Genomic DNA, 20,189 nt, shown 5'->3' on the forward strand with positions numbered 1-20,189 from the left:
AAGGGGAAATGGTTTAAAACTTGCAGAGGGGAGATTTAAATTAGATATTAGGAGGAAATCCCTTATTATAAGGGTGGTAAGACGCAGGAACAGGTTGCCCAGGGAAGTAGTGGAAGCTTCATCCCTGGCAGTATTCAAAAGCAGGTTGGATGGAGCTTGGACCAATGTGGTCTAGTGGAAGGTGTTCCTGCCCATGGCAAGAGGGGTGGATCTAGCTGATCTTTAAGGTCCTTTCCAACCCTATCCATTCTATGAGTCTATGGTTCTACAAGCAAATGTAGCAAAATGCTGTGTGCAGCCTGCAATAAATGAAAGAGGCACCTCCCCTTTTCCTGTGTGCCCCTGGGGAGTTCAAAGAGAGCCTATTGCATTTTTATCTGCCCAGTGGATATAAAACTCACAGTATTGTTCTGATTTTTCTGTTTTCAAAACAGTTTTGTTTCAGAACTGCTCTTCTGTCATGGTGTCTCTGCCTATAGTTCAATCAACACCCTGAGCATCCAAATGTCTCTCACTGGTGGTGTGTCTATAACTCCCAGTGAACACAGCAATGAAATAGCTGTTGGACTTTCTTTAGAGAAAAATTTATCTAAGCTGGCCATGTCTCCTCTCCATGTCAGGCACAGTCTAAGGAAAAACACTGGGAAGGATCCATGAAGTTGTGAGACTCCACCATCCTGAGGGCTCTTCCAGTGCCTGCAAGGCTGTGGATGAGCCCCAGAAGGTGATGAGATGTGGTGGCCATGCTCTGGCAGTGCCACCAGCTCAGTGTTGTAACTGGCAGCCCTTCTGCAGGCCAACATGGTTAAAAATCAAAAAGTCACCATCCTCACCCAGGTGTTTTTACACCACTTCAAGCCTACATGAAGACCACTTCCCTGCTTCTTGGGCTGTTTGTTTCTCTCTAGGTCAAACCCTCCAAGGCCAAAAGTCACCTGGAGCCTCCCAGATTTGCATCACTTCAGCCTCTGGTTTTACAGGCATGTGTTGTCCTTTGGGCAGCTTAAACTCATGGGACCAGAGTCCAATGTGTGTCCCTACTGCCCCTGGCATTAACGTGGGAGTCATTATAAACATATAATACACTCCTACCAACCTGCCAGTTACAACACAACATAATGATACTCCAAAGCTACATCTGGGTGTTCAGAAACATTTTCTAGAATGAGAGTTAAATTACCTATGGCTATAAAGACAAAAGTTCCCCTTTCCCCCTTCAAGTTTCCTTTCTGGAATGCTGGATCCTTTGCTGGAGGGGGGATGTGAAAATAAATCACTTGGGTTTTTTTCTGAAAACCCAAAAGTGTGTCTGCTTTTCCTCATTTCTTCATTTGACTTGTAGTAGGTGGAGTCTTCCGATGACTTTAATATAGCTGAAAACAAAAGAGGTGGTGGGAAGATATCAATCAGAAATGACAAGCCCAAGATTATGCTAAGTAAGTGGGTAGTTGTGGTTGGGTTTGGCTAGTAAATAAATCAATCATTGTTTCTTTCCAAGAGGAGGACTAGATACTATATAAAAGTTCTCACACACCACGTTTCCTCACTCCATTTGACTCTTTCCACTGGTTCGTGCCGTGGGACACGGTAAGATATTTCCTGCTGCTGCTGCAAACTAACTTGGCTCATTAACCTGGGGATGCTAAACTGGAAAAAGTGGAAGCAAATCTAGCTTTTGGGTCTCATAATCCAAAAATCCCTCATTACTTACAGTCATTTTTTTTAGTTTTTTGTTTCTAGGGATTTGTTCTATGGGATTAGTTGATCACACAGGAAAGGGGGATTGCTGGGACATAGAAAACATGGGCTTGGGAGGCCCTTTGATTTCTCTGGGCCCAACATCATGTGATACCACCAAATACAGGCAGTTCTGAAATACTCTTGGATTATAAGTCCTAAGATAATGAGGCTTTGCAGGCATTTAGCAAAGAAGGGGGAAACAAAGGCACTGAAATACAAAATGGGAGTTTATGCTCTAAAAAATTAGCCTTTTATCTAAATCAAAAAGGGTTCTCTTTTGAAAACCTTTTTTCTTGCAGGAACTATTTTCTTCTCTGGCTCTTTGGGACACCACATCCCACCGACCTATAGATCCTTTTTATTAGGAGCTGTCACTTGCCTGTCAGAGGAACATAAATTATTGCTGCCAGCAGACCAGAATCTGGGTTGGGGTGGGGGTTAAGTGCCAAAAAAGTGCTTAAACTTCACAGCATCCCTGTAGGTTTCAGCCTTGGGTACAGGCTCCCATCACACCCTTGTAAGCAGTGACCTCCTGGAGCTTTCTTTCTGCCGAAGCTTTGTGAAGCTGTTTTTTCTTTTTTTTTCTTTTTTTTTTTTTTTTTTAAGAAGAATTAAACCAGGCTCTGTGCTCTTTTGAAACTGAAACTGGAGAGTTTCAAAGCATAACCAAGTTCTTCTCATGCAAATGATGATCCTTGTTCTTTGTTTCTTGTATGATACAGAATAGTAATATGTATCCCAGAGCATTAAAGCCCTTTCAAGATTCCCAAACCACATCTGGATAAGGATAATTCTGGTGTACCACGGCCTTGATGTCCTCTTGCAGTGGCATGCTGCCCTGTCAACTTGACAAGAAAGAGTTTTTAAGCAATGAATCCAGTTGCACCTGTCCTAGGGAAAAAAAAAAAAAAAAAAGGAGCAGTTATTTATGATAGAGGAGGTCCTGTAGAAGACCTGATCAAAGGATGTGGAATTAGATGAGAACCTTTCAGTTCCTTCTTGGGAATTGTTTTATTTATCCACTCCTGTGGCTGATAGTAACCTTTTGTGTTAGCTATCAGGGGTGGATCATGGGGCAAAAAGGGAACAGAAAATATTTTCATATATTTTCCTGCCTTTGGGAGGGGATGGGGAGGCACAAGAACACAAAATTTCCTCCCCCTGCGTTTGCTAAGGCTGTTTTTTTTCTTTCTCTTCAAGGACTACTTGACGTCTGGACTGATGGGTTCCCATCAGCAGAAAGGTGACAGCCAAGGGATGTCTGGTGGATGCCACGGAGGTGGTGGTGGAGGAGGTTCCTGCCATGGGGGAGGTGGAGGAGGAGGTTGCCACAGTAGTGAAGGATCATCCTGCCATGGAGGAGGAGGCAGCGGCGGTGGTGGTGCTATTTACCAGGCCCACATATCATCATCCATGGGAGGAGGAGGAGGAGGCCACCAGAGCCAAGGATCCATGAGTTGTGGTGGTGGAGGTGGAGGTGGAGGTGGAGGTGGAGGAGGTGGTGGTGGGTCAGGCCACCATGGACAAATACCCATCTGCATTATTGGAGGAGGAGGAGGAGGAGGTGGTGGAGGTGGTGGTGGTTCAAGCCACCAAAGTCAAGGCCCCATCTGCATTGGAGGTGGTGGCATGGGAGGAGGAGGTGGAGGTGGTTCAGGGCACCAAGGCCAAGGACCCATCTGTATTGGTGGTGGTGGTGGAGGTGGTGGTGGAGGAGGTGGTGGCTCAGGCCACCAGGGCCAAGGCTCCATCTGCATTATTGGTGGAGGAGGAAGCAGTGGTGGTGGAGGAGGAGGTTCAGGACACCAGGGCCAAGGCCCCATTTGCATTGGTGGTGGTGGGGGTGGAGGAGGAGGTGGAGGTTCAGGTCACCAAAGCCCCATCTGCATTATTGGCGGTGGTGGTGGTGGAGGTGGAGGTGGGGGTGGGGGTGGTTCAGGCCACCAGGGCCAAGGTCCCATCTGCATTAGTGGAGGGGGTGGTGGTGGTGGTGGAGGAGGTGGTGGCTCAGGTCACCAAAGCCATGGCGCCGTCTGCATTATTGGTGGAGGAAGCAGTGGTGGTGGAGGAGGAGGTGGGTCCAGCCATCAGGGCCAAGGCCCCATCTGCATTGGAGGTGGCAGCATGGGAGGAGGAGGAGGAGGAGGAGGTGGTGGTTCAGGCCACCAGGGTCAAGGCCCCATCTGCATTGGTGGAGGTAGTGGTGGTGGAGGAGGAGGAGGTGGCTCCAGCCACCAAGGACAAGGTCCCATCTGCATTGGTGGAGGTGGTGGTGGAGGTGGTGGTGGTTCAGGTCACCAGGGTCAAGGATCCATCATCATCATTGGAGGAGGTGGCTCCAGTGGAGGAGGAGGAGGAGGAGGCGGAGGTGGAGGTGGTTCATCCATTCAACAGCAGACCCAGCCAATTTCCTGGCCACCTCAGACTAAACACAAGTAGTGGCTACAGAAGGGACTCTGAGATCAAGAAAGCCCAAGATATGAACATGCCTCACATTTCTCCCTCTATTAAATTGAAAAATATTTGCATTATTCCTTTCTCCTCTTCCTTGAGATTTTTCTGTTCAGCTCTCAAGCTGGCCAGAACCTCTGGCGTTGGATATCAATATCTTCCAGCCAGGGTTTGTTCATACGTCTTGTTATCTGTCTCAACTTTCTAATGCTTGCTGAAGACAATAAAACTTGCAATTCTAGAGATCCTCAGAGTCTTTGTGATTGGATTTTGCTTTACCCCACAACCTTTCCATTATTTCCAGTATTATGGTTTTATTCTGAGGTGATGCTGTTGTAACAAAGCTCCAGAGCACAAGTGCATTGAACACCCACCTGGAGAAGAGGTGTAGGACTCAATAAATAATCTCAGGTGGCCTTTTGATGTCTGTTGCTACTCAGGATCCATACTTCAGCCCACCAATAGCAATCCCAAACAGTTAGATATAAATAAATAAATATATATAAATAAATATCTCTGCTTGATCAAAGCATCCAGCAGTGCCCAAGGAAGTTTTCAATGGGCTAGGAGAGGAAATATCAGAAAAACTCTGGTACAAAGGACTGCAAGGTAGTATTCTAAGTGTGAAGTCCTTGCACATGTGTGATGTAGGAGCCCTTGGTGGTCACAGCTGCACCAAGCAGATGCAGAAGAGAAATGAGGGATCTCTCCAACCTTTACTCCAGCTCTGAACCCCTATGGATCCAGCAGCAAGGCCAGAACTTCCAAAAGCTCCTGGGCTGAGATGCTCAGGTTGCAGTAACTAGGGATCTTCCCATTCCCACAGGAAGAATTTGCAGCTCTGGGTATGACTCTTCAAAGGGAGTTTCCCCAGGGGAAGTGATTTCTTTGATGTGGTGGATTCTGGCAATTAGCAAGGAAAGGACAATAAACCTTCTATGTGTGAACTTTCTACCTGTGGCAGATGACAGATGCCTGGAGCTGTCCCAGAAGCAACAGGAGTGACCCACACCTATAGTGGGTAGACAAGTTTCATTATTACATGTGCCTCTGTCCTCTGCTTTTTGGGGACCCCAGGGACACAGCATTCTCAAAAGACACCTGGATGAGCTCCTCCAGCTGGTGTTGGCACTGAAAAAGCCAAGTGACCTGGGATTTTGTGGTGGAAAGTCACAGGATTCTAAAATATCACAATCAGCCTGGCTGTTGCCTGAGGGGCAATTTTGAGAAATTTTGGGGTCCCACTTCACAGAGGAGGGAGCACTGCACTTGAATGCCCCTGCACCCAGAAATGGCCAAGGACCAATAAAACCAGAAGCCAAGTTCCAGAGGCTCTCCAGTTGATATCAAGGGCACAGCACATCCTCAGATCTTGTTTCTTCTTCAGAAATACCAGAACCATCTCCCAGACCAGGGTGAATTCATCCTTTTGATTAATATCCATCAAGATACACAGGCTGGGTGCTTGATCTGGTACCCTCTACCTGCAGCACTTCCACCTCTTTCTCAAAAAGGCATCACCCATCCTCCCAGGAGCAACCTGAAGCCTGCCTGACCTCCCTGCTGTCCATAGTGGTGAACCCAAACAAGAATCATAGAATGGTTCAAGTTGGAAGGGACCTTTAAAGGTTTAGTCCAACCTCCCCTGCAGTGAGCTGGGCCATCTTCAACAAGATCAAGTTGCTCACAGCCCCATCCAACCTGATCTTGAGAGTTTCCAGGGATGGGGCATCTACCACCTCTCTGGGCAACCCAGGCCAATGTTTTACCACCTTCATTATGAAAAAATTTCTTCCTCCTATCTAGTCTAAACCTCCTCCTTTCAGTTCAAAACCATCACCCCTTCTTCTATCACTACAGACCCTGCTACAGTGTTCACCCCCTGCTGCTCAGGTGGTGACTGACAGCAGAAGGGGCTCTGGAAATCCATCTTTGCTGCATAAAGACTACAAAGATTCCCAAGGGATGCACTGGAAAGGGATGCAGCTGGAGATGGCCCTGCTTACTGCAGAGGGTTGGACTAAGTGGTCTTTAAAGGCCTCTTCCAACCCAAACCATTTTATGATTCTATGATCTCCCATCTCAAGTGGAGGGGGTTAACTGGAGTCCCACAGTCCTACCTTGAAAGTCAACAGCCAAGTTCCCATGATCCATCCTACAGGTAGCCGAGGAAATGATGCACGAGAGAAACATTGATCGGATTTAATGAGTCAGGACAAGTGGGTTGTAGGAGGACAGATTGTTTAGTAAATAAAACTATCACCATTCCTTTGGATGTCTCACTTCCCACTTGGGAAAATTTGCAATGGTATAAAAGTTGATGGATCTCAGAGGGCTTCATTCGCTCAGCTTTGCTCTCTTGTACCCGTTGCTGGAGCCAGGAAAGGTGAGTGCAGTTCTTCTCCTACTTTCACGCTTGCAAAACATAAATGCTGTGGAAATGAGCACCTGGTGGGTGGTGGTTGGAAGCTTGGATGAAGTTAAATCTCCTGTGGATATCAGCAGAAGCAGGATCATCCCTCATCTCCTGCTTTGACCCAATATAGAACCAATTTTCTCCTAGTAATGTTACTTTTCAGTTCATTCTCTTCCATGTAATTGCAGTTGCTGAAATCCATGTGTTTGTCAGTGTCTGCTCCTGGGACTGAAAATTCTCCAGGATTAGAGATAGCACTGGAGAAGGGTGGGCTAGGCCAAGGTCACTGCTTGGCTAAGCAAACCTTTCATGCACCAGAAAAAGAAAAAAAAAAAAAAAAAAAAAAAGGAGAAACGGGGTCTGGAAGGGAAGAGGGGACCCAAATTAGACCAAATTCTGTGCCCCAAAAAAATCTCACCCCAAAGAGACAGGACCTTCAGTCCTCATGGATTTCCTAATGAAAGTCATCACATGGAGATGGAACTGCTTTGGGTTCAAAACCAGGGTGTGATTAACTCAAGCAACCTGGTGATCTCCTGCTAGGGAGAGGTTTTGTGTGTGGAGATCGTGGAGCACAGAGGGCTTGGAAGAAAGGAAGCTCCTTGATTCTGGAGACTCTGTGCCTCTGTCACTGTGCACGGGGCCTTCTGTTTTGGGGAATTCTTGTGACAATAGTGACTGAACTTGAGTACAAAGTCTGCTGTTTCTTGCAGGTTTTTTGCTCCAAGATGTGCTCCAGACAGAGCTCCGGAGGTTGCCATGGAATGTCCTCCCAGTCCAGTGGATGCCACAGTGGGGGCTCCTCCTGCCACAGGGGCAGCTCCTCCAGCCACCAGGCACAGGGCTCCTCCTGCTGTGGGGGTTCAGGCTCGGGCAGCTCCAGTGGGGGCTCTGGCAAGATCATCATCAGCTCTGGAGGTGGAGGAGGTGGATCCTGCTGCAGTGGGGGCTCCTCAGGCTGGGGCATGGGAGGAGGATCCGGTGGTGGAATGGGAGGAGGATCAAAGAGCATAATGGGAGGTGGAGGAGGTGGTGGAGGGTCCTCAGGCTGGGGCATGGGAGGAGGATCTAGTGGTGGATCTTCTGGAACTAAGATCATCATTGGAGGTGGAGGAGGTGGTGGAGGATCCTCTGGATGTTGTGGTGGAGGATCCGGTGGTGGAATGGGAGGAGGATCAAAGAGCATAATGGGAGGTGGAGGAGGTGGTGGAGGGTCCTCAGGCTGGGGCATGGGAGGAGGATCCAGTGGTGGATCTTCTGGAACTAAGATCATCATTGGAGGTGGAGGAGGTGGTGGAGGCTCCTCTGGATGTTGTGGTGGAGGATCCGGTGGTGGAATGGGAGGAGGATCAAAGAGCATAATGGGAGGTGGAGGTGGAGGAGGTGGTGGAGGTTCCTCAGGCTGGGGCATGGGAGGAGGATCCAGTGGTGGATCTTCTGGAACCAAGATCATCATTGGAGGTGGAGGAGGTGGTGGAGGATCCTCTGGATGTTGTGGTGGAGGATCCGGTGGTGGAATGGGAGGAGGATCAAAGAGCATAATGGGAGGTGGAGGTGGTGGTGGTGGTGGAGGTTCCTCAGGCTGGGGCATGGGAGGAGGATCCAGTGGTGGATCTTCTGGAACTAAGATCATCATTGGAGGTGGAGGAGGTGGTGGAGGATCCTCTGGATGTTGTGGTGGAGGATCCGGTGGTGGAATGGGAGGAGGATCAAAGACCATAATGGGAGGTGGAGGTGGTGGTGGAGGTGGAGGTTCCTCAGGCTGGGGCATGGGAGGAGGATCCAGTGGTGGATCTTCTGGAACCAAGATCATCATTGGAGGTGGAGGAGGTGGTGGAGGATCCTCTGGATGTTGTGGTGGAGGATCCGGTGGTGGAATGGGAGGAGGATCAAAGAGCATAATGGGAGGAGGTGGTGGAGGAGGTGGTGGAGGTTCCTCAGGCTGGGGCATGGGAGGAGGATCCAGTGGTGGATCTTCTGGAACCAAGATCATCATTGGAGGTGGAGGAGGTGGTGGAGGATCCTCTGGATGTTGTGGTGGAGGATCCGGTGGTGGAATGGGAGGAGGATCAAAGACCATAATGGGAGGAGGTGGTGGAGGAGGTGGTGGAGGCTCCTCAGGCTGGGGCATGGGAGGAGGATCCAGTGGTGGGTCTTCTGGAACCAAGATCATCATTGGAAGTGGAGGAGGTGGTGGAGGATCCTCTGGATGCTGTTGTGGAGGATCCAGTGGTGGCATGGGAGGAGGATCCGGTGGTGGCTCTTCAGGAAGCAAGATCATCATGGGAGGTGGAGGAGGTGGTGGAGGATCCTCTGGATGCTGTGGTGGAGGATCCAGTGGTGGCAGTTCTTCAGGCCACACCATCATCATCAGCTCTGGAGGGGGCAGTGGAGGGTCCCACCAGTCCATGCAGCACAAATGCCCCATTACCATTCCCCACATCGCGTCCCATCAGATCAAGCAGCCCTGCCACTGGCCCCAGAGCCACCAGAAGTGACAGCCACATGAAACCCCAGTTCTCAGCACAAACAGCCCTGCCTCTGTCTTCCAAGTTTGCTCCTTCCTCCCAGCATGCTCTCTGCCCTCCTCATCCCTTGGTGCTGCCCCCCTGCACTCTGCACTCCCTGGTGGTTTTTCTCACCCATCTGTGTGAAGAGAAATAAAAATTGCTGTGTTCAGACAAAACTGCTCTTGCCTGGTTGCTTTTATCAGTCCCCTGATTACTTTTTAAAAATAAGTAATCATCAAAGACATTCACCTGGGAAATCTTCAGCATGTGGTGCTGGAAGAGATGGGTGGCAACAGAACCTCCTTGAGAGAGACCTTGTTGCTCAAGCAGATAATCTGCATCTCTCTTGCAGCCAATGTCCACCAAGGCTTTAACATCAACCTGGAGAACAGGTCCACCTCAGTTTCCCTTTCCCAGAGCAAACCACACGCTTGGGGTTTCACTGCAGGGATTTCCAGTGCAGGCAGCAGCAACCTTTGGAGGTCAAGCTGGGGATTTTTGGAGTCTATTTCTCTAAATCTATTACAAGGAGACCATTCATTATGGTTGGAACCATCCAGAAGTGTTTGTGCTGAAGTCAGCAAACAATGTGTGATGACAGTCTTGGGTTTGGTAAATTTTAAGCTAAGAGGTATTTTTGTTCATCTCAAACACACAAGGGTTGGGCAGGAAACAAAATCAGGAATAAAACCAATCATGACCCATGCAAATGTCTGATGGATCCTGATCAACGGGCTTCTGCCTTATCAGAATTTTTTTCTATTATTAATTAAATTAGCTTGAAAATTAAGTTCCCCTTACCCAGCAGTTTCTCCACCATGCCCCATGCTGTCAGTCTTGGCATTGCTCTGCACTAAGGAAGCTGCTGTAAAAAAGGATTCTATTGTCTGGCCAAGGTTTTTGTCTCTGTCCCAACAATGCCCACCAAGGCACCATCCCCTGAGTTGTTCTCAGTGTTGCAAGATGATGTGACCTGTCAGCCCATCCTGGAGATAACTGGGCTGCAAGGCCAGAAAGGGCACAGACAGAGAAGCAGGAAATAGGCAGTGTGACCCAAATTTGGAGCAGTGTCCACCACGAAGCCTTTTGCATCCACCCTTGCCATCAACTCACACAGGTATCAAAGTTGCTCTTTAATCTGGGGAATTGGGGCACGCTGACCCCCCCAGAAATTGCAGGTCTAGCCCTGCTGTTCCTCCACACGTGGTAAGTGCCACCCACGTGCATGTGCTACAGGTTCAGTATTTCCAGTTTCTACGAGGTCCAGCCCTGGGTTCTCCAACCTCTCACCAGCCCTGCTGAGAGCCTCCAGAGCCTCCCCTCACACCCCGGGTCCCCATGAGCTGCAGATCTCACGTGTCCCTTTGTGCAAGTCCCCACGGGTTAAAGGCACAGAAGGGATCAGTGTTGTGATGCTCAACACCCACGCTCCATGGGTGAGAGCCAGAACTGCAGAGAGACCTTAGGATTGGTGATGAGAGCAGAGTTCAGGCCAATGGAAGGAATCCAAAGCAAAAATGAAGGAAGCCCCTTGCACCCTGGTGCTGATGCTCCTGTCCCCATACCAACGAAGTTGCGTGGGGCTCAAAATGATGCTCAGGGTGACAGGGGTGGCCCTGCTGCTGCTGCCATGCATCCTCTCCTCTAAAAACCCCCCAATTATGCTTTCCTCTGCTCAGACTCACACGGGGGTGGATGCTGCTGTCAGCCTCCAAGCATGCATGATGCAAGGCCAGGATGAAGCTGCTGCAAAACAAGGCAGCCAGTGTTGCAGTAAGTGTTGTTCTCCAGCACGTAAAACACCCGGATGCCCCCACAGACTCAGGGGTGGGTGGGCTGGCCTGTGAAGCAGGGCCCTCAGACAATGTTGTTGAGAGAGAAGAAACATTTCATGGCCTAGAGTTCAAGGGTAGGGTCTTGCTGGCCTGCAAATGCACCTTGGCAAGGAGAAAGATTTCAAGGCTTCCCCTACCCGCTGGTCAGGAACCCTGGGAAGCTGGAGGTGAGCACAGATCTCTCTGCTCCATCCAAGAGCAGTATCCACCTTGAGCTCCCAAAAGGGTGAGGGGACTTGGCTCCCATGTCTCTGACATCCTCACAGGGTCTTCAGAAATGTACCTGGGCTGAGGTGCTCCAAAGCAGTGCACTGCTCCCCCAGAGGTGGCACGTCTGGCCTGTTGAGCATATGGTTGCCTTTCCCAGCAGGCTCAAGGTCCTCTTGCTCCCTGTCCAGCTCCTCAGTCATTGAGGAAACTCTTTTTCCCCAAAATTCTCTGCATCTTGACTCAAACACATGCTTTCCCCTCATCCTTCCACCACCCTCTACCCCAAACTCATTCCAGCCGTCATCCCTCAACATCTGCTCCATCTCCACTCTTTGCTGAGCACCCAAGAAGCTTCAGCCTTGCAGGAACACAGTGGGGACCTCCAGGGTGGGGATTCCCAGAGTAGATGTCCTCCAGGAGTCGTTCGCCCTCAACTTTTCGGAGCAAGACTCCCGGAAACGAATCATTAAGTAGAATTAACACCTGCAGAACGTGACCAATGCATCTCCTTTGGATCACCTCTCTGCTGCAAGTGAGTCAAAGAAGGAGGCAGCTAAAGTCGGGCTCAGTAGATCAATCTTTCAGCATTCCTTTGGGTGTCTCACTTCCCTGAAGAGCAGAATGCACACGATATAAAAACGCACCTATCCCGAGGCTCCTCATTCACCCGCCACCGAGCCTCACACACCTTTCCAGCTCCACTGAAGGTAAGCCCATTGACATGGGACCTTTTTCAGCAAGGGTTCTCTACCAGGTGTTCCCTGAGCTTGCTTTGGATGAGGGGCTTGAGGTCAGATGGGGTTCTTTGACAAAAAATTTGGTGTGCCAACAGGACGGCCTTCCTTGCAGGAGGATGCTGGCATTGGTGTTCTGAGGGCACAAAATTAGGGTTGAATTCCCAGCGTCTGGGAGTGGCAGCAATTTATAAATCCAGGATTTTCTTCAGTGGGATTAAAATTTACAGACCGCCTGCTCTGAGCTTGTCAGAGCATGTGTGCAGATCCCCGGGATGACTCTCAGTGTTTCCACACATGGAGTTTTTCTGGGATTGTTATGATCTGCAGACCCGGGAGCTTTTCCTTGCAGGTCTTTCCTTCTTTCTAACAAGGGGGAGGGAGTTTCTCAAGCTGCCAGTCTTGTAAGACAGCAGAAGATGGGGGTTTGCCAGAGTTCTGCTCCATCTTTGGTTTTCTGTCAAAGGCATCTCCAGGGGGCTCCTTTCTGACAACTGTTTCTTGCAGGTTTTTTGCTCCAAGATGTGCTCCAGACAGAGCTCCGGAGGTTGCCATGGAATGTCCTCCCAGTCCAGTGGATGCCACAGTGGGGGCTCCTCCTGCCACGGGGGCAGCTCCTCCAGCCACCAGGCACAGGGCTCCTCCTGCTGTGGGGGTTCAGGCTCGGGCAGCTCCAGTGGGGGCTCTGGCAAGATCATCATCAGCTCTGGAGGTGGAGGAGGTGGATCCTGCTGCAGTGGGGGCTCCTCAGGCTGGGGCATGGGAGGAGGATGCAGTGGTGGCAGTGGGGGATCAGGCCAGAAATCCATTATTAGCTCAGGTGGTGGAGGGGGTGGCTCCTCTGGATGTTGTGGTTGGGGAGCCAGTGGTGGCATGGGAGGAGGATCCAGTGGTGGTTCTTCAGGATCAAAGAGCATGTTAGGAGGTGGAATTAGTGGAGGCTCCTCTGGATGCTGTGGTGGGGGATGCAGTGGTGGGTCTTCAGGAGGTGGGATCATAGTTGGAGGTGGAGGTAGTGGGGGATCCTCTGGATGCTGCAGCAGAGGATCTTCAGGCTATGGAATGGGGGGAGGGTACAACAGTGGGTCTTCAGGATCAAAGAGCATCATTGCAGGCGGAGGCAGTGGAGGTTGCTCTGGATGTAGCAGTGGAGGATCCTCAGGCTACGGGATAGGAGGAGGATGTAGCAGTGGCAGTGGGGGATCTGGCCAGAAGATTGTTATTAGCTCAGGTGGTGGAGGAGGTGGCTCATCTGGATGCTGCAGTGGACGCTCAAGCTGTGGCATGGGAGGGGGATCCAGTGCTGGGTCATCAGGATCAAAGATTATAATTGGAGGTGGAAGCAGTGGGGGATCCTCTGGATGCTGTAGTGGGGGATCCTCAGGCTATGGGGTAGGAGGATGCAGTGGTGGCTCTTCAGGAGGCAAGATCATCATGGGAGGTGGAGGCAGTGGAGGTTCCTCTGGATGTTGCAGTGGAGGATCCTCCAGCTGTGGCATGGGAGGAGGATGCAGTGGTAGCAGCGAGGGATCTGGCCAGATCATCATCAGCTCAGGTGGTGGAGGAGGGGGCTCCTCTGGATGCTGCAGTGGAGGATCCAGTGGCAGCAGTGGCAGTTCCTCAAGCCACACCATCATCATCAGCTCTGGAGGGGGCAGTGGGGGGTCCCACCAGTCCACGCAGCAGAAATGCCCCATTGCTATTCCCCACATCGAGTCCCATCAGACCAAGCAGGCCTGCCCCTGGTCTCCCAGCTACTAGAAGTAACAACCACATGTGGCCCTGACACTCATCAAGAGCAACTCTGCCTCTGCCATGTCACCTTTTGTCCCTCCAGACCTGTTCTGTTTGTCTCTTTCTTACCAATGTGTTCTCTTTTCCTCCCTTGATGTTGTGTTTATGTGCTGAGGACTCCAGAATTAAGATCCTGGTGCCCTTCAGCTGGTGCTGGGTGGCCTTTGAAAGGCAACCCAAACTTTTGGATGCTTCTTTTCCAACGGGCATGTTATATGGGCAATAAATGTCACAATATCTCAAAGTTTTCTTTTTGGGGGGAGTTCATTTTTTATTATATTTTCTATCAGCTCTTGGAAGCTAGAAGTCCATCTGATGAGACATCTCAGTCCTCTTTGTCAAGAAGATGGTGGTTCAATAGTGCTTTGCTGTAGGTGCAGCTCTAAAGCTGCCCAGTCAATAGCCACAGGGAGTTTCCACTTTCATTTCCCCCCACCCTGGGCTGTGTGACAGGGTAACAGCACAACCTAAAACATCAAGCACCCATAGAATCCATAGCACCCATCACCCATCAGTGTACACTTGGGGCCTAGAAAGCCAACCATATCCTGGGCTGCATCAAAATGACTGTGGCCAGCAGGTGGAGAGAGGTGATTTTTTCCCCTCTACTCTGTTCTTGTGAGACCCCACCTGGAGCCCTGAGTCCAGGTTTGGAGCCCCTGTTACAGGAGGGACATGGAGGTGCTGAAGAGTGTCCAGAGAAGGGCCACGAGGATGCTCAGAGGGCTGGAGCACCTCTGCTATGAAGACACTGAGAGAGTTGGGGTTGTTCAGTCTGGAGAGGAGATGGCTCCCAGGAGACCTCATTGTGGCCTTTCCAGTATCTGAAGGGGGCTACAAGAAAGCTGGGGAGGGACTTGTTAGGATGTCAGGGAGTGATAGGACATGGGGGAATGGATTCTAGAGGAGGGGAGATTTAGACTGGAATTTAGGAAGAAGTTTTTCACCATGAGGCTGGTGAGACCCTGGCACAGGTTGCCCAGAGAGGTGGTGGCTGCCTCATCCCTGGCAGTTTTTAAGGCCAGGCTGGATGAGGCTCTGAGCAACCTGAGCTGGTGGGAGGTGTCCCTGCCCATGGCAGGGGGGTTGGAACTGGATGATCTTAAGGGTCCCTTCTAGCCCTGGGAATTCAATGATTCTATGAAAAGTCTATGATCCCTTTGGCGTCTGTGCATGGTGCAGCCATCCCAGATCATTGCTCTAAGTCCTCTGAGGTACCAGCACCCCATGACCATGTCTGTGGACCTATGAAGTGCTGCAGAGAGCCATAACCAAGTCCAACATGCTCAGTCCTGAAGAGCAGAGACTCATGATGACACTCCATGACAGTTCTTGGTCCCTGGGGTTGCAAATAACACCACTGTCCACATCCACGTCATCCTTCCACTTCCCTCACAGCTTTGCAAACCTGGCAGGAGCTCTCCCTAGAGGGTAAATCTCACACGCTGGGTCAACAAGACAGAAGCAAATTATAAAACCAGCAGCAAGCCCCACAGGCAGCTCAGCACACTCCAAATCATGTCTCCAGGCCTTTATTTCTCCTTGCCCAACCTTTGGAACCCTGCCTTGAAATGCCACGGGCAGCATCACCCCCCCATGAACTTCTTTCTGCCCAGCAGATGTGGCCTTTTGCCAAAGCTGAGACTCGTTGTCCCCAGGGCAAAATTGCTCTCAGAGCTAAGCAGACCTGGCAGAGTTGTGCTGCAGGGTCAAACTGGAGCCCCACAATCTACATCATGGACATCATCATGAGCAGCACTGCATGGTCAGAGCAGCTCTGTGGATCAGTGTCCCTGGAGTCCCTGGTGCTTGGTGCTCTTTCCAAGTGGAAGGAAGGCATTTGGAGGCATAATCCTTCACAAGAGAACTAATCCACAAGTGCGAGGGTATTCACATCTCCACAGTTCTTTCCAGGCCCTCAGGCTTCCTCAGAGCATCTCCAGTACCCTTGCAAAATACCCAAACTGCAAAATACCTTCACTTTTAATGAATTTCTAGTCCAGATGCAAATGTCTTCCTCAGGAAACCTCCCACTGGAGGCAGCAGGAAGATGCTGGAGGGACTGACCTGCTGTGTGGCCACCAGATACTTTCTGAGCATTTGTCACCTGGGAGCATAGAGCATCTCCTGAGTACCCACTGATCCCACTCATCCTTCCAGGGATGCCCCAAGCCACCAGTGCTGCTACACCACTGTACACCAGCCTCCCTGCACCTTCCTTGGGATGGGTCTTCATGTTCAAAGAGCATGAGAAAGATACAGCCAGTGGAGGTTCCTCTGGATCCTGGTGTGGGGACTCCTCAGGCTACGGTTTGGGAGAAGGAAGCAGTGGGACAGAGAAGGATGCAGTGGGGCAGAGAAGGATGCAGTGGGGCAGAGAAGGTGGCAGTGGGGGATCTGGCCAGAAAACCATTATTAAATCTGGCAGTGGAGGACATGGCTCATCTGGATGCTGCAAGACCTGGCCACCACCCCCCTCTGCCCCACACTTGCTAATCCTCTTCCTCAGCAATCCCTTGCATCCATATTCCCACCCACCTCCCCTGGTGTCCCACAGGGGTTGTCACCTCCCTGGGGGCCAAAGTGATCCTCTGTAGCAGGAGGACAGGAATAGGATCATTAAACAAAAGTAGCAATTACTGCCACATGCAATGCAGCAAGATGGATGAAGGCAAGATATTGATCAGATGTCATGAGTCAAAGCAAACACTGAAATTAGAATTTGGTTGGTAAATAAATCCCTGCCATTCCTTCGGGTGTCTCACTTCCCATATATGCTAAATGCCATATAAAGGTCCCTGTGTGTTAAAGCTCCTCATTCAGTCATCTTTTATCTTCTAAATGTGTTTCTTATGGCTCAAGAAGGTAAGTCTGTTCTTTTTTCTTGGGTTTTTGTTTTGGTTTTGGGGTTTGTTTGGTTTGGTTTTGGTTTTTTGAGACTTTATTATTTCATATTCCTGGGAGGAAGCTTCATTTGAGAACTTGACCCATGCTTGCAGAGCTACTCACCCTGCCTGAGCATCCATAGCAAAGTTCTTGGGATCTGTATGGTTCCTTGTGAGGAGCAGATCACAAGGAAAGGAGGCAAAGTCAGGTCACTGGACTGGGAGCCAGAGGCTGAAAACCCAGATGAATACGTAGTGAGACCAACGTGCTGTGGCTGCATCATCTTTGATCATCAGCCACAGGTCTGAAGGTCTTTGCAACATGCAGGACACATTTTTGATATTTTGATATTATCTACTAACAAGCCTGTGCTCTACTCTATAGTGGCAACATTCCTCCATGGCACCTTATGCAAAAGAGCTTTGGGGATGCAATGATGGCAACAATGCAGCCAGCAACATCATCTTCCATGGAAATCCAGATCCACCACTCTTGCCACAGTTTAAAAACAGCAGCAACGTTAATCCTTGCTATTTTTACAGCTCTGCTTTTGCAGGCATGAAGATGAGTGGGAAAAACCATGGCAGTTCTTAGAAGTTAATAGACTATATTTCAGATTTTGATGCTCTGGAAATACACCTTGGAGATAAAAAAAAAAAAAAAAAAAAAAGAAAAGCCTTCCCAAGAAGAGTCAAAATGATCTCACATTTGACAAACAGTTGGGCAGTGCCCAGCTTTGAAGCTTGGAATAGTTTTTCTGACCACACCACGAGCCACCTCCCCACCTCCTCTGGAGCAAAACCAAAGCAAAACAGTGCAGTGTTGATTTTTTTTGTTGTTGTTGTTTTTTGTTTTTTTTTTTCTCTTTCAGATTTACCACTGGCTCCGAAGGAAGTGTCTCTGCCGGAACAGGGGCTACAGCCATGAGATCTCCTCTCACCACAGAGGATGGAGAGGTGGCACCATTCACGGGCACGGCTCCTTCTTCTGTGATAGAGAAGGTTCAGTCACCTACAGCCGAGGACCTTCATCCTTTCAGCCCATGCCAGCATCATCCACCTATGACATTTCAGGGGGGTACAGCTGTAGTGGGGATGGATCTATTGTAATAAGAAGTAGTGACAGTCAGGGGACACCTGTCTGGGGCATTTCAGGGGGGACAGTCCCCTTCTATGGCACCAGGGGGGCAATGGGGCACAGCAGTGAAGACTCATGGCGGGGTGGAGGATCCATCCACCACAGTGGGATACGATATGATGCTTCACCAAGGGAAAATGCCTGGACATCATATGGGGGCAGTGGTGGACCAGTGTACTATAGTGGAGGAGGCTATGGCACCAGGGGATATGCAGGCCCAGAGCTCAGCTATGAAGCTGGGGGGTCCTCCCAAACCACGCAGCAGAAATGCCCCGTGGTCATTCCCAGTATCAAGGAGCAGCAGAAATGCCCCGTGGTCGTTCCCAATATCAAGGGGCAGCAGAAATCTCCCATGGTCATTCCCAGTATCAAGGGGCAGCAGGAATCTCCCGTGGTCGTTCCCCATGTTGAGGTCCAGCAGAGCAAGACCAGCGACTGGCCCCCCAGCCAGAAGTGACTGACTCCAGAGCTGGCTCTGCTCAAGGAAAAGTGCCCTGGACATGCCACAAAGTGGCTTTTCCCCAGCCATGTCATACATCACAAAACTCAGGGAGTTTTGCCTTCCTTGTGCTGGGCTGTGCTAGAGACATGGTAGCAAGCACTGCTGGGAAAAGTGATTTGTGCTTTGGTGATGGGAAAAGATTCTCCTCCCTGCCTCCTTGTGCTCATGGGTTAGAGAATAAAACTTCAGAGTCTATGGGAAATTCCAGTATCTGAATTATTTCTTTCATTTTTCACTCCCTCACTCAAAACATAGGCAGGTGCTCTAGGAGTCTACTTCACAACACAGGAGTGATCTTCCCACATTTTTGATGTGCATTTTACAACCATACTCAAATGTAATAGTCCATGTGAGAGAATCAAAATACATCATTTTTTAACAGCAAGAGAACATTTCTTTATTTTGCTCTGGCTGAAGTCAGAGCTTCCCCCCTTGAGCTGCCCCCATCGAATGGAAAAAAAAAAACCAACCCTGCCCAGCCCCTCGATGTGGGCACAAAGCCCAGACTCTGAGAGCTGCATTAAGGAGATATTCCAACCTCCCAGGTGATTTCCGACAGATTATTATTTACAACATGACCTCGGGAGCTTGAGGTTGTTTACTTGGAAACAATTATGCACCAGGCTCCCATCCCAGAGAGATTGCAGGTGATGTTGTAACCCAGAGCACGTAAACCTTGGGCTTGCACCAGTGGCATGAGGCAACTTGAACGAGCTCATTTGCTTCGTGGTAACCTGCTTCATGGCATTTTTCTGGGAGGATCAGGCCCCAAATTAGGCACAAGGAGATGGTTCCTCTGTGCTGTGCTGATGGGACATCATCACATGATGTCATCATGATGAACATCTGGTTTTCTGCCTGATCATTTCCAAATATTTGATGTTTTGGGACAGTTGTTGAGTTTCTTGATTGTGCCAGGTATTGATAATGAAGAAAAAAACCCACCCGTGGGTCTGTGCTCCATTTAACGGGGAGATAAAAGCACATAAAATGACATTGTAAAATACTTCTTTGCCATTGCTGTGAGGATTTTCACCCTTTCAGCTTGATCAGAATCCATCAAACCTTGACACAATATTCATAAAACACCACAGGTTACAAACCATAAATCCTCTGAGCTCTAGCCCTGTGTTTGCTGCCACACCAGGTATCCTTCATACTGTAAAGTGTTGTAAGACTGTGGTACAGGGAGCATTACACAAGGTTTTGTCAGCAGCCATATTAAATTCCATTCTAAAATTAGACAGTGTTATCATTTATTTGCATCTCCTTATATTTCTAAAATCTACCACTTCGTTACTGATTTCTGTTATTTTCCCTGCTCCATCTGATAGTGTCAAAGGTACCCAAAGAACTCAGAAAGCTGAAACAACTGCCAATAGACTCTGAGAAATACAGTTAAAGTGTGGAGCATTCAAAAACTCCTTGACTGACCAAAAAACACACCAAAATTTCAACTCCCCATAAAAATATAAAAGCAATCAAGCACTTTAATTAAACATATTTCTTATTCACTTTCTGATGAATTTGGCTGGTTCTTTGAGGACAGTGTCAAAAAGCACTCCACAAGTTAACAGAAATGGATATTTTATATACGTGTCTATATAATATAAATTATTTTATAAAGTTTTATGTAATTTTATATAGGTTTTGTAGTTTTATGTATTATAAAATATAAAATTGTATAATATACCCAGGGGAGAAGGAGGATGCTCTTGCACCCAGAGCTTGAACACAAGGGTCTGCATCCTGGTGCCTTTTTCTGCAATCTGGTGGGAAGCTGGAGCAGGCAGAAGCAAGGTTTTTACACCCAGATGTCCACACACACTCACACCTCGAGGTTTCCTCCCCACTCATTGTGCAAGAGGGGAGGAACAACTCATCCCTGCTGGCTGAGGAGCTGCGATAATGCAGGACTCAGGTCCAGGAGCATGTCAGTGCTTGCCAAAGCCATGGCCCCTCAGCTTTGGCTGT

General features: G+C 49.4%; 4 protein-coding genes across 9 annotated transcripts; all 4 read left to right on the forward strand.

Moving 5' to 3' along the window:
- The first annotated feature begins 1,478 nt into the window (after window positions 1-1,478).
- On the forward strand, window positions 1,479-4,432 carry LOC139787776 (loricrin-like). Of its 2 annotated transcripts, none has more exons than XM_071727083.1 (3): window positions 1,479-1,587; window positions 2,941-3,583; window positions 3,716-4,432. In XM_071727083.1, exons 2-3 carry the CDS (start codon window positions 2,962-2,964, stop codon window positions 4,177-4,179), a joined length of 1,086 nt encoding a protein of 361 aa, XP_071583184.1. In that variant the 5' UTR covers window positions 1,479-1,587; window positions 2,941-2,961; the 3' UTR covers window positions 4,180-4,432. The 2 variants fall into 2 exon arrangements, with proteins under 2 accessions (XP_071583184.1, XP_071583185.1); XM_071727084.1 differs by having other exon boundaries at window positions 1,480-1,587; window positions 2,941-3,457; window positions 3,596-4,432.
- A 2,044-nt stretch (window positions 4,433-6,476) lies between these two features.
- On the forward strand, window positions 6,477-9,293 carry LOC139787774 (uncharacterized). 5 transcript variants are annotated; one of them, XR_011722692.1, is made up of 3 exons: window positions 6,477-6,577; window positions 7,321-7,639; window positions 7,721-8,341. XR_011722692.1 is itself a non-coding variant. In XM_071727080.1 (3 exons), the coding sequence occupies exons 1-3, from the start codon at window positions 6,512-6,514 to the stop codon at window positions 9,103-9,105; spliced, it is 1,668 nt and encodes a 555-aa protein (XP_071583181.1). In that variant the 5' UTR covers window positions 6,477-6,511; the 3' UTR covers window positions 9,106-9,293. The 5 variants fall into 5 exon arrangements, 2 of the variants coding, with proteins under 2 accessions (XP_071583181.1, XP_071583182.1); XR_011722693.1 differs by having other exon boundaries at window positions 7,808-8,339; XR_011722694.1 differs by having other exon boundaries at window positions 7,811-8,339.
- Window positions 9,294-11,772: 2,479 nt separating this feature from the next.
- On the forward strand, window positions 11,773-13,934 carry LOC139787775 (loricrin-like). The gene is made up of 2 exons (XM_071727082.1): window positions 11,773-11,869; window positions 12,404-13,934. The coding sequence occupies exon 2, from the start codon at window positions 12,419-12,421 to the stop codon at window positions 13,655-13,657; it is 1,239 nt and encodes a 412-aa protein (XP_071583183.1). The 5' UTR covers window positions 11,773-11,869; window positions 12,404-12,418; the 3' UTR covers window positions 13,658-13,934.
- A 2,531-nt stretch (window positions 13,935-16,465) lies between these two features.
- Window positions 16,466-18,417, forward strand: LOC139787778 (uncharacterized). Its single transcript, XM_071727085.1, has 2 exons — window positions 16,466-16,555; window positions 17,448-18,417. Exons 1-2 carry the CDS (start codon window positions 16,532-16,534, stop codon window positions 18,168-18,170), a joined length of 747 nt encoding a protein of 248 aa, XP_071583186.1. The 5' UTR covers window positions 16,466-16,531; the 3' UTR covers window positions 18,171-18,417.
- Window positions 18,418-20,189: the final 1,772 nt, after the last annotated feature.

The sequence above is a fragment of the Heliangelus exortis genome, chromosome 27, assembly GCF_036169615.1.
Source record: "Heliangelus exortis chromosome 27, bHelExo1.hap1, whole genome shotgun sequence".
NCBI classification, from domain to species: domain Eukaryota; kingdom Metazoa; phylum Chordata; class Aves; order Apodiformes; family Trochilidae; genus Heliangelus; species Heliangelus exortis.

Coding starts and splice junctions, on each gene's coding strand:
- LOC139787775 (XM_071727082.1), top strand. CDS start 12,419: ATGTGCTCCAGACAGAGCTCCGGAGGTTGCCATGGAATGTCCTCCCAG.
- LOC139787774 (XM_071727080.1), top strand. CDS start 6,512: ATGGATCTCAGAGGGCTTCATTCGCTCAGCTTTGCTCTCTTGTACCCG. Junction 6,578..7,320: donor CGTTGCTGGAGCCAGGAAAG/GTGAGTGCAGTT, acceptor TGTTTCTTGCAG/GTTTTTTGCTCCAAGATGTG. Junction 8,171..8,353: donor GGGAGGTGGAGGTGGTGGTG/GTGGTGGAGGTT, acceptor GTGGTGGTGGAG/GTGGAGGTTCCTCAGGCTGG.
- LOC139787776 (XM_071727083.1), top strand. CDS start 2,962: ATGGGTTCCCATCAGCAGAAAGGTGACAGCCAAGGGATGTCTGGTGGA. Junction 3,584..3,715: donor TTGCATTGGTGGTGGTGGGG/GTGGAGGAGGAG, acceptor GCATTAGTGGAG/GGGGTGGTGGTGGTGGTGGA.
- LOC139787778 (XM_071727085.1), top strand. CDS start 16,532: ATGTGTTTCTTATGGCTCAAGAAG. Junction 16,556..17,447: donor GTTTCTTATGGCTCAAGAAG/GTAAGTCTGTTC, acceptor TTTCTCTTTCAG/ATTTACCACTGGCTCCGAAG.